At 47.1% G+C, this 12,813-nt stretch overlaps 1 protein-coding gene across 1 annotated transcript; it reads right to left on the reverse strand.

Moving 5' to 3' along the window:
- Positions 1–729: 729 nt before the first annotated feature.
- Positions 730–10,282, reverse strand: PAIP2 (poly(A) binding protein interacting protein 2). The gene is made up of 4 exons (XM_056349489.1): positions 10,119–10,282; positions 5,677–5,836; positions 3,090–3,269; positions 730–1,825 (listed from the first exon to the last, which is right to left on the reverse strand). Exons 2-4 carry the CDS (start codon positions 5,812–5,814, stop codon positions 1,760–1,762), a joined length of 384 nt encoding a protein of 127 aa, XP_056205464.1. The 5' UTR covers positions 5,815–5,836; positions 10,119–10,282; the 3' UTR covers positions 730–1,759.
- Positions 10,283–12,813: the final 2,531 nt, after the last annotated feature.

Raw genomic sequence — 12,813 nt, forward strand, 5'->3', positions numbered from 1 at the left:
GCTCGGAGAGGGGAAGCAGTGCTCGGTGAGGAGCCTGGGATAAATGTGATTAACATTTTGCAGAGCAACAGCAAAACGAGTTGGTCTGACTGAATTCCTCCAAGCTGGGTTCTTTCATCTGGAGCGAGACTGACGCAGCGATGTGGTTGTGCTGTAGGGCAACACCTGCGTACGGGCTTCACCTCACTCCTCCCGTACTGCCCAATTTCTGCAGTGTTTCCACCTGGTTTAATCTGAGCTTTAAAAAACAAAACGAAACGAAAGGACTGTAACAGCGAGGCTGGGCAGTTCTGAAGCAGGGGTGGATCAGACCAGTACCCGAGGACTGCTGGGGGCCGCTACTGCGGCCACAACTCCCCCCCGGCCTCCTGCAGCTCTGGGGTTTACAGGACCGAGCACCCCAGCTCCAACAGCGCCCGCGCCAAAGCCCCTGCAGCAGGCTTTATATAGTGCCATCAGCTGTTAACTAGGACTGCCCGTGCTGCCAGCAGCAGCAGAGCTGAACTGGGATTAGCAGTGGTGAGAACGAAGGAAAATATGCCCAGGCAAGCACATGAAGCGGGAGGAAAGAAATAAAAGAGCAGTCAAGAGTCCAGCCTCAGACGAGTATTTGGGCTATCGTGTTACCAACAACCCTACAGGCACCATACCCATAATGTCATCCCTTCCCTCTGTGCGCTGCCAAGCGAGTTTCCATGTGAGATGCATATTCATGAGACAGCCACCACGTCAGTTCTACTATTATTTATTTTTTTAAATATTTTTGAAAAAATATAATTTTTTTACAATATTTTCAACTTAAACACTATTCACACTGAACACGTATGGCAGCTTAACCTACCCAAATATGAAGTTTAAGAAGCCAAAACTGTTCTAGCTTTATTAAAAGAAAAAAAAAAAAAAAGTTGTTGTGCTGTAGACTATTGTGTAGTGATGATTAAACAAAGCAAGGGAAAAGCACCACTCAAATCACTAATGCTAGGGTTTTCTTGGTTAAATCCAGCTATAATAAAGTTGTACGCTAAAAGTTACATAGGCAGTGCTATGTATGTATCTGGGTTCTTGGAAGAAATTGTGATGAAACTCACATCTCCTTGAACATAATTGGGAAGCGAAACGTTTCTAACATGATAACATACGGCAAAGTACAGGGAATTTCGTCCTTCCAATCGCTTGGATGTTAGTTCAGTAGCTGAAATCTACGACTCTGTACAGGTCTGTAACTTTTCTGTTAATGCTCATGCTGCTTAAAAGAAGCATGATTTTTTTTTTAAGGGGAAAAATTAAGATTAGTAACAATACTGATATTTCAAAAGGAAAGTTAGCTAATTTGCATAACAATCAGATAACCTTGCTTTCATTTTCAAGTTAAGGCATTATCAGGTGCAAACTCGCACCAATTGACACATCTTTAGTTAAAAACAGACCACCCATAGCAAATTCCAAGTCCTATTTAAAAAGACAGAGTCTGCAGAAGGTTTTATAGACGTGGTACTTTGTCTCAACTTGACTGGTGCTTCTTACCTCACTGCCGCCTTTGCAGAGAGCCAGGGCCCAATTATGTTTCCATTAAACTTTTGACAGATTTACTTAATAACAGTCTCAGCACTTTTATTGAGCATGCAAGACTAACAAAACTTTGGCAATGCATAAGTGTAACACAGTGACAAGAAGAGAGAGCTTTTACAATTAAATCTTCTAATACTGGCTTCACAGTGTGGAAATTGTGCTACATCCACCAAGAGAGGGCCCAGTCTACTCAAATATTTAAGTACTTCACCCCAGGAACAAACTCCTTTGCGTTTGGATTCAGATTACTCTTGACCTGAGGAAGGGAAAAACAGAAAGTCTAGTTGAATCGTTATTTTAACCTCCCATTTTCAAGCTGAACACAGTCCTAGGCAGACAGAGCGTTAGGAACACTTTACAGATTCAGAGGAACAGTCAGGCATGTAAAAGGGTTTTTGTATATACCACAAGTCTCTATGATCACCAGAAAAGCCTACGCCTTTGTGCGAGTACCTGAATTATCCATCCCTCCTCAGCACCACCTGGATGCGTCAGACGAGGGGTCAGGGAACAAGGAACAAGAAAACCACAGGCATGCATCAAATGCAGCAACTTCGCTTAGTGCTGAAATAGCGGTTTCTGAAGTTGAGCTGTTAAAATGTGTCATGAGGTTTTTAGATCTTGCTTACTTAAGCAAGAGGAGACTTGTTCCAGGAACTTAAGCTGCTTCTGGAAATTTGATGTATGAGCCCTGTATTGATTTTTTACATTTCTATGTCTGTGACCACCCTGTCCTCCCACCTGGCAAGCTACAAATGCCCTGCAGTTCTAGTGGGCAGCCAGCATCTTCAAAATGAGCTCTTTACCATAGAGATGGAGGATTAGGCTTTTGGGTTCTTAACTGAGTCTAGAACTTAAGCTTGGAAAAGTAGGGGTTTGCATCTGAATTTCACAGCAGCAGTGCAACACAGCGGCATGTTTTCTGTACTCTGTTATCAGTAGCTTCGTATTTTGTTAGGGAAAAATATGTACACATTGTCCTTTCCTTTTAGTTAAGCTCCAGACAGAAGTAACAAGGGCAAGGAAGAGGCAAACCACCACAGTTTAGCTGCTCTCCCCCTCCTTAGGATTTCTACAGCAATCTGCCTGCTATGGTTCGCGCCACCCAAAGCAGACCTTGGAACAGACCTCGTACCTCCCCGACACGTGAAGTGCTGACAGATGCCAAATGAAACTTTTGCAGCCCTGTCAGTGAATGGCACCTCACAGGGTCAGCGAGCTTTGCTTGCTGCCTTTCTTTCATAACATACCATGCACACCCAAAGCCACGTGAATTTACTCGCCATGGGCTAGGAAAGGCACCGCGTGGTTACAAAGAAAACCACTGGACAGGTCACGTCACTTGAGGAAACATCCCTTACCCAACCGTTTCACCTTTCCCCCTCACCACCTGGCATGGTTTAAGAGTCTCTGGCCTACATGTAAAGGGTATTATTCTCTTGCCATCACCAGCAACAAAAATCAGCCCTGGACAAAGAGAGATGTCAAGCCTTAGAAATATGATGAGAAACTGAATTTACCACCAGATCTTCCAGTGATGAGCTGTCACTGATAACAAGGTCATTGAACTGGTCCTGGATTTGATCCATTGTTTGTGGGAGATCACGGGCTGGAATAAACCATTCGTGCTCCTCCTCTTCTTCCAGCATCTCCTGGAAACAGCGCTCAATAAATTCTTCTTCCCACAACTCCTCTTCGATCTAAACAACGAGAAGGAACTGCTTCATTAACTAACAAACTTACTGAGAGTTTGTGTCTTCATTCCAAGATTTGTGATTTGTGCACCTAGCTGACCTTCTTTCTAGCTATGCGGCAAGACTTCTTGCAGAACACCACGCATGTGCTGCAGGAAGGCAATCAACTTTGATTTTTATTATTTTTTTTTAATATAGAAAAGCCCAGGAACTTGGGCTGCAGTTAAAAGGGAATGGCAGGAAAACCCCATAGCCCTGGCTGTTGTTTGCAGCTTGTTACGAGCTCAAGGAGAAGGAAAATGTTGGTTCCAAGTGAACATTTCAGTTGTACCAACTAGTCTGGACTGAACTCTCTCCAAATATGAGGAAGGGAACCAGGGACAACACGTGCAGCCAGGCACAGTCCCCAGAAAAGCGTCCTGCAAGACTCCTGAGAAGAAAATAACCACCGACTGTCACTTGGAACAGGGAACAAGCAGCATCTCCTGGGCTGCTCACCCAAGGAACACAACACGATCTCAGCAGTTGTTAAGAATGCTGACCCGCTGTACTATAAGCAAGACAAATCAACGGATGCAGAACTGACACACACTGCAGACTAAAGGAAAGTTTTGCTTGGTTGTTCAGTAAACAAGCTTTGGAGGGAGTTCATCCTGACAAGTTTTCCATGTCCTGCATCGCAGTACTTAAGCGTGGAAAGCAGGGAAATAGAAGCTGGTGTGAATGACGTGCCAGACATAAGGAGTGGAAAAATGATTCAGGACAGATTTAAAAGTTCACTCATTGGAAGCTCAAACAAGTTTTCCTATCTATCCTTCACTCTAAATCAAAACACACACTTGATCCGACAGTGGAAATTCAGTTACATACCACAAAAAGCAAATCAAAAAAGTTAATGCCAGAGTTTCCCATGAAATCTAGGTCCCCTGTGCTCAGGGCAAACACACTCACCAGCTCACTTGGTGCTCGGGATGCACAGCTTCGGGGAACAGGGACTCATCACCATATACTCTCACTGTCCAGACAATTCAAACCCCACATGAAACACTGACTTAGTGATTTCTCCAGTAAAGCACGCCAGCAAGAATGGCAGTCTCCAATCAATCCTTGTAAAGCACCGTCTCTGTCCTGCGTGTGGGTAAGAGGCAGCCGTGGGCACGCAGCCACAAGCTAGTATTACAGTGGGGGTTGCCCTGCTCCAGGCTTTTTATTACATGGTGGCACACCTACAGATGCCTCCAATGGCAGCTCCGGAAGTACTAAATAACATTTGCTTCCCCAAATGTCTTGAAATTAATATTGCCTCTGTGTTTTCCAGCCCAAGTTTAACTTGCTCAGGTTCCCACAGAGATGTGCCTGCAGCAGCAGGTGACCAGGCTGCCACATGGTGTTTGCCTGCCTGAACAAGACTGTTCTCCCCTCACGCTCCCACCTTTCCTCTTCTCTGAACGTGGAGTCCGTACCTGAAAAATAGTTTATTCACAGTACAACTCTCAGCTCCTTCCCCGAGAACTACACATGCCATATGCTAACTAGAGTACAGTCCCCAGGAGGGAAAACCCACAAAACAGAAAACAACACTGAGGCATGCCATCCTGGCATAGGCACAAGAGAATTTCTATTTTGTGAGCAACCTGAATTTCAGATTAGCTTGGGGCCCTGCTGGCACCCTAAAGAGAGAGCAGCAGACATATCCTGTTTCAGCAGCTCAGACTTCAGCACAGCCATACTGTGCTGGAGCTGAGAGAAAGCACCTACTTGAGTACAAAGATCAAGTTTTGATTAAGAAAGGGGCAGTGGAAAGAGGCAGGCTGTTCCCAGCCTCCACAGGAGAGAAAACTGTGGCCAGATGCAAGGTGAAAGATGAAGTTAAGGCTTCCTCCCAACCTGATTGCGAAGGCCAGCTGTAAGACACTCAAGTATTAAGCAACAAGCAGGACCGTCACCCAAAAGCTATGTCCACCAACTCGCTGGGGAACAGCAGCCCTGTTGACGAGGGAGGTATGCACCTGGCTGCACCCAGCACAGAACGACAACAGCCAGCATGTTTGCACATGTAAAACCTCCACAGCTCAGTAGCCCAGCAAGACCTGGCCCTTCCCAACTGCCACATAAAGTCTGTCAACTGTTGCGTGGGGTTTTTTCTTTTCCCTCCTTCCTGCAGAAGTCGGGAATTAATGGTGCATTAGAACATGCTGCACTTCCCGTATTTTCCACCAAGATCACAGAACATAGGTATTTATTACCAGAGAAACAAGAGATCTGCCTATTCCCCAGAATTATTCTAGCAGGTCTATCTAAAAACTCCATCTCTAAAGGATTGCCAGTCTTGTACCCCAGCTGCTAAGCCACAGCACCTCTCCCTTCAGCTAGAAAATGGTAAAGCACACATGTACAGAGCGAAATTACTTGCCTGCCTGTTAAATTCCTCTTCATTCTCCATCCACATGTATTCTGCAAAGGGATTGTCATCTTCATGAGAATGACCATTTATAATCACATCTTCACTGATGATGCTTGGGCTAGTACTGCTGCGACTTGGATCTTTCATGGCTGCGTCTTTGATGTGAAGTCTGCAATTAAGAAATGCAGTAATTAAAGGTGCGCAGATTTGCTCATCACCCTGCTTCTGCATAAGCCCGGCCCAAGGGAAGGCTGCACCTGCGTGTGAAGGCTCCAGGTAGCCTTACCGTGACTGCAGCAGAGAAGCTCTGCTGATCGCAACAAGTAAAGAGAGTACCAGAAATGCTGTTTCCATTATACGCACGTTTGAGTAACAAATTAATTTCCCAAATCAGAACTCACCAAATCAGCGAATGCCAAGCACCAAGGCCAACAAAAAGTGACAGAAAAACCCCCAGAAAGCATGCACATTTGCCAGTAGGAAATTATTTAAGGTAACTTTCAAGAAACAAAAGGAAAATTTATTTTCCAAAATACTTTTAAAGCTCCCACCTGAGTTTCAACAAACTCCCCTGGAAATGAAATGCCCAGCGTACATACTGTTTCAGAGGCAGCGGACAAAACTTCAGGGGAATTTCCAAGGATATCCATGGTAGGATAAACTTGGGTGTGACTTCTAGCCTACTCAAATTCAGTTATGGGATGTTCTACGGTGCTCGCATGAACCAATCGTCACGGCCATTTCACCACTGGGAAACCTTTGCAAGCAAGGCAGAAACCATTATGCACAGACGCCTCACAGAGCCAAGCTGGCACGACAGTTATTACAGATATCTCATTAGCAAAAGCCCACTGATTAGGAAGCTTCAGGTAAAGACAACGTCATAAGGCACTGGCAGAGTACGTGCTCGCCTCTCATCACACTTCATTAATACGGACTGAGTCATGCCTGGAGAGCACTCAACACCTCTGCGTGTCCACGATATGTGCTATTGCAGCGTCCCGAACTCAAGGCGTGAAGGTACAGCTGGCAACCATGTTTTGCTCCACCTAACCACAACAAAAGCAGGACAAAGCCTGAACGTGGTCTGTTAGGTCCTTGCCATAAGAATGGTATTGCAGCCTTTCTGTCAGGCTCACAAGCCTGTGTGAAGCTTGGAACTCTTGAGTTCAGAGACCCCACTGCTCACACTAGGCTCTAACTGAAAATGCGATGTTCTAAACAAGACAACGCTGTTTTCCCTGTACCATGCTTAAGTACAGTTATCAATACTGGAAAAACTGTATTTTTAGATACTAATACTGGCAGTGGTTTTGGTTTGTTTTTTTTTTAATTGTATATAAAGCATGTGACAACGTGCTCAAAAAAAATCCAACTTGAATGTTTTTCTAGTGCTAAAAATTCACAATGAAATGATGCAGCAGTGAGTGAAAATATTTTTATTTTATTCTCAAATCACTGGTTTAGCTTGTTGTCTGCATATCAAAAAATTACTTATTCAGAGAAGAGCATATCAAAATACAGCCTCCATTGTTATTAGAGTACAAGGGCTTATCACGGTGCAGGTCAAGTTTTCTCTTTGTATTTCTGTTGTTCTATTATGTATGGAATTAATGTAAGTTTTGGTTCCAAATGTATTCTCAGTAATACCAGGTCAAAAACCTGGTGCATCCAAATAATCAATTAAGAAAAGCACAAAAGAAAAAGGAACTTGCCTGGCTTGCTCTATTCAAGGTTTTTAAATCAAAGGCAAACCCAAGTGCGGAAGTCACTTTAGCTCCCTAGGAAGTACAACAAATGAGACCAGAACCCGGGTATTCTAGCAAGAGAAAACAGGTTCTTTTTGATGTTCTTTCAAAACAAACTTGCACAGGATTACTGGCAGCATTTAACATAAAACAGGAAGAGACATTGCATTTAACACCCCAATTCAAGCTTGAAATTGCTTTAAGCAACTTCAGCAGTTCACAAGCTAAACAGGATGGACTAAAAGAAATAAAATACCTCAGAGCCTAAAAAGCCCAATTTCTTGGTACCTGTGTTCTACTGGGCTTTCTGCACACCAACAATTTATACTACAGCCAAGTAACTGCTTCAGTGGTTTAAGGTACTTAGGACAAATTCTAGGCAGCTTCTGTACAAAGATGACTGCACTCAGGCAAGTCTATAAAGGTAAAATAATTAAAAAAACCAACCCCTCCTTGTTTGTGTAAAAGCTTGAAAGGTTAATTTGTTGAATCACGGGACTAGTTTTCCAGTTTCTCAAGCCTTCCTGTAGAACACAAGCTGTTTGCTTTAGGAAGCAGAGGAAAGAAGTTCAGTGTTTTGTGTTTGGACCAAAACAACTTTTTCCATTACTGCCCAAGGACGATGTGGATGATTATCTTCAAGAAAGATCCGAGGCTCACCCTGAGTAACTGCAGTTTATCTGTTGGAGCCCCAAGTCTGCTAATGTTTTCCCACAGGAAAACAAGTCAACAAATGCTTATCCTGCATGAACAGTTAGGAAGCCCCAGGCCAGTCCCTTACTCATAGGACTCCTTGTAATTTCATTTTCTGCAACTTGTAATAAAACAAATAAATAAAAGCAACATTTTTTTTCCATTTCACCATTTCAAGATACAAGCCAGTTGGCTTTCTGTGCTCATTTGCAAAGACAAGATTAGTCTTGTTTCACTAGTATTAGATACAGGCTTTTTAGTCATGAGCTAGAGCCAAATGCCACTTTAGTCTTGCAAAAAGTCACAATCTAAGGCGGCTGCTGTAGAAAACAAGCCACAGAGACAGGCTATACTACTGTCACGAATAAAAATAATACATTTGCCATCTGGCAGTAGGTGGCAAGCAGAGGATCTCAAAGCTCCTTAAACTAGAACAGGAAATACAATAGTGCTAAGGAACAGACAATATGGAGAATTCTGCCATAGTGATATGACTGGAGATCCATCCCTCAATTACTCTAGGATTTTTGCAGGGAGTGGGGGTGATGCAGGAAGAACAGTGTAAGTGCATAAGGGAAGACACTAACAAAAAAAGTAATCAGATTTTCATCTTAGGAATGAAGTCAGAAATTAAAAATCCTGTAACAACAGGACTTTCAGTTACCTCAAAGTGTTTTCCGTATGAAGTGTGGAACATGCAGAACATCATGAAGATCCATTAATTTACCTGTTTCTGTGAATTTTCCTGTGTTTATAGCGATGAAGAGCCCTAGACAAATCATGATTAAAATTCAAAGCTTTGTGATTGAATATCTTGCATTTAAACCCCAATCACAAAAGAAGATTATCTACCACCTACTCTAGAAGATAAGGTCAGTGGGCCTAACTCCATGTAGCAAACCTCAGGTCCTTACCCTTGATTAAAAAAACCCCAAACACACACACGGGGGGGGGGGGGGGGGGGCAAACAAAAAACAACAACAACAAAAAAAAGACATTTGTTTCAAGCACCCAAAAGCAACACAGAACAGCAAGTAGCAGGTTAGGATTTGAATAGCAGCTGAAGTTGAAGCCAAGCTGTTTCAGGGCAGCAGGGAGTACTTTGAACTTCTGCAGAAGACTGTATTATTTGTTTATTAACTAGTGATTACTCTTGTGAGTCAGGAGCACTGACCAGGTTTCTTGTTATCTAATTAGATTAGCAAGTGGTAGTTATCAAGTAAACTGCTCGTACTCCCTATGATAAACAGATTTCTTAATCGAATTCACGAGGCACGCCAACACCATCTGATATAAACACTTCAAAGCAGCGCACCGGAGCTCACTGGGAGCAGTCGACCCACACGGTGTGCCAGCACCCGCCGCAGAGGCACAGCCGGTTGTACCGTGCGGAGCGCCCCCGCAGCCCCGCCGGGAGCCGGGCAGGCCCGGCGGCTAACGAGTCCTCCCGGGGACCGGGGGGCCGCCCCCCCACGGGCCATTCTCGGCGCCGATGTTTTCACCCACAGCGAGCGCCGCCGCCCGCCCGCTGCAGCGGGCACTGAGCACAGGTGCCCAGCCCGGGCAGGCCGCACCGCGCTCAGGCGGCGGCCGCGCACCCTCGAGCCCAAACACCCACCCCGGCACCGCGGCCCCCCGCCTCCCGGCGCGGGCGGCCCCAGCCCCGGTCCCTGCCCGCTGCCCCCGCCGGGGCCCGAGGGCCTCCCGCGGCTCTCACGGCGCAGGGGCCGCCCCCCCGCCCGCTTTGTTCGCCCGCAAGGGCCGCCCCCGCGGCAGGGGCTCCGTCCCGTCAGGCCCCGCGCCGCCGGAGCGCCCCCCCCTCAGGACCCGGATGGAGCCGGAGACAATAAAGACGGCGCCACGGGGCGGCCCCGCCACCACGGGGAGGAAGGAAGGGGCCGCGTCGCCCGGCCGCACCTCAGGGGAGGGGGCGGCTCCCCCCGCTCCCCCCGCGGCGGAGGCGGCGGCGGTCCGGGGCTGCGCGCCCCCCTCCCTCCCGCGCCGCCTCACCTGCGCGCAGAGGGAAGGGCCGCGGGTGCGCACGCCGGCTCCCAGCTACTCCGCCACCGCCGCCTCGTCCCCCGCTCGCTCCCGGCTCCGCTCCGCGCCCGCCGCCCCGCTCCCCTCCCAGCACCGCAGCCCGCCGGACGTGAAATCACTTCCGCTACCTGCGTGACCTCACGGCGCCGCCCCCTCCTCCCCCGGAAGCAGCGGCCCGGCGCGCGCGGCAGGCGGCCCTGGCAGGGAGCGGCGCGCCGCATGCCGGGAGCTGTAGTCTCTGCGCCGACCGCGCAGCATGCCGGGAGCTGTAGTCCCGCCCCGGGGCCTGGCTGCCATTTCGCGCGGTGGCGCGGGGCACGCCGGGAAGGGTAGTCCCGACGCGGCAGGACGAGCCTCCATCTTGTGGCGCCGGGCGGGATGGCCTCCGGGCCCGGCGGCGGCCCGAGCGGCCAGTCGTGCTGATGAAGAGGCAGCCCCCAGGCAGCCTCTCGCCGGCAGGGCGAGCCTGCCCCGCTTGCAGCGGCAGTAGCGCGGGTCGCCGCGCCGGGCATGGCAGGCAGCGCAGCGCGGGGAGGGAAGAGTCCCTGGGCGCATACGGGAAGGCCTTCCCCGCTGCGCCCCGAGGGCTGCCCCGGCCTTTGCCAGCCCGCCTCAGGGGCAAGCAAATTCTGCACGTTCTGGAAACACACGCGTGTTTACATAACGGGTGTTTCTGCGCCAGACCCACGCATCTTTAAGGCTCTGTATTGCCGGGGGTAAAGGATACCACTTTCCTTGGACCCAGACTTCAACCCTATTTACAAAATAGGTTGAAAAACCAATTTCTTATTCTCTCCTTTGGATCTCACCCCGCCCCCTTTTTCTTTAAGGTGGAAGTATCTCTCCTTCAGACACTACCTGCTGCAACCAGCACAGAGGTTTCGGCAATGATCAGAGCGCCATGCTGTGTTTACCCATCCTCTCAAACACGCTGCCTTGGTACAAGCTTTTCCAGTCTCTGATCTTCATTGTCCCTTAGCAAGCAAAGGAACTAGATAGCACAAGAGCTTAAAAGCCCTTTGTTCCATTCAAGCCACTGATGAATAGTCTGACTTGATGTGGAGTCAAAACGCAATGTTGCAAAGCCATCCCTCCACATGATGGACTTGTAAGCTAATCATCACAAAAAGCAGGAAAACTGTCACAAGAGCAAGCTGGGAAACCTACAGCAGAAAAATGTTTCTGCCCAGAAATGTGTTACTGAGGTCTAAGTTAAGCAGAAATTGGCAACCTCGGATAACTCTGAAATCCGTTAGTAGTTACCAAATGCAAGCACGTTTTTTCAGACCCAAGAAGTTAGTGAGCTAGCAGCATACAGACCACCTCGCTCAGCTTAGCTCTTCGGTTACACCACCTGTTAGGCTGGGAAGTCTGCGCTACCCAAGCACTCCCTACCCAAGCGCTCCCGTAGGCTGCCTTGTAAGCAGGAAAGGGGCTAGCCAAGGATAACGATTTCATTAACATATCCCTACTCAGCCCTTTCCTTCCTTCCTTCCTTCCTCATAAATTTTAGTAAGGGATAGCCAACTATAGAGTCTGGGTTTTCTCAGATTTTTTTTTCTCAGGTTTTCTGGGGACTGATAATCCCTTGCTCAAGCTGTTTATACTGATTTTATTGGTCACCACTACTAACTTGTTTCCAGGGCCTATAAGCTTTCTCTGGCCTGTCAAATGCTCGCTAAATGCTTACCTACAAGCCAAGTACAAACTTTAAAACACTTCTGCAAGGATCATCCTTTAAAAAAAATAAATATCAAAACTACTATGCCCATACTACTCTTTATTTCCACAAATATCTGCAACTCTGTTTTAATAAATCCAGCATAACATGTGGTTTCCTCATTTATAATAGAAGCATCTCTATTTATTTCCTGCATTGCTCAGCAAGCCCAGGGCCTTGCTGCACCTCTGCTGAACTACACACACAGCAGAGGCAACAGCCCCTAGAGTACTCTTGAAGTTGAAAATAACATACAAAAGCTAGCATCATAAATTGCAGAGCCTAATATTCTACACTCTAGTCTCATGCTCTCTGTGTGTTTTCCCCTCACCCCTTTACAGTGCAGCTACAATTATTTCTGAAAAGCAAGCAGCTTGTGGCAAGACCACAGAGCGATCTGCCACCAAAGCGTGTTCCTGGCACCTGTCCTCAAGATCAAGCTACTCCAAGGCCTTCATCAGAAATTAACGTAAGGCATCTATTCTCTCCCTGTCCTTTGCATGTGAACAGAAGACATTTTGCAGAAGCAGTTGAGATTTGACTTACTTTCTGATGTATAAAAGCATCACGCTGCACATATGCAGACATACAGCTTTATCAGGGTTTTGAAAGCATTAGGCACCTAACAACCACTGATGGCAGAAAGACTCCATGGGAGCAAGGGATATTCTGACTTTGAAGTCAAACTAAGCCACAGTTACTTTCTGCCTGGGAATTCTTTATGTGTAGACACTAAACATGATGTAACATCCTCCTACAGTTTAATCCCCAGTAGTCACGCAGGTTAGCATTTAGAACAGGCTGAGGACACCAGATTAAAGATCACTAAACCGCACAACAGCTAAGGAAAGGGTACTTCAAAAATAAAACATACACAGCTGTAGTATCTCAATACATTAATCTTAACTGCATGTTGTAAAAAACCTTAAAATGCTTGGGGAAGTT

Source organism: Falco biarmicus, chromosome 8 (assembly GCF_023638135.1).
Source record: "Falco biarmicus isolate bFalBia1 chromosome 8, bFalBia1.pri, whole genome shotgun sequence".
NCBI lineage: Eukaryota > Metazoa > Chordata > Aves > Falconiformes > Falconidae > Falco > Falco biarmicus.

Excerpts from the sequence above, each read along its gene's own strand:
- PAIP2 (XM_056349489.1), bottom strand. The coding sequence starts at position 5,814 with ATGAAAGATCCAAGTCGCAGCAGTACTAGCCCAAGCATCATCAGTGAA. Across the intron at positions 3,270-5,676 it reads AAGAGGAATTTAACAGGCAG|ATCGAAGAGGAGTTGTGGGA; the intron begins GCAAGTAATTTC and ends CTCGTTGTTTAG. Across the intron at positions 1,826-3,089 it reads CATCACTGGAAGATCTGGTG|GTCAAGAGTAATCTGAATCC; the intron begins GTAAATTCAGTT and ends TCCCTTCCTCAG.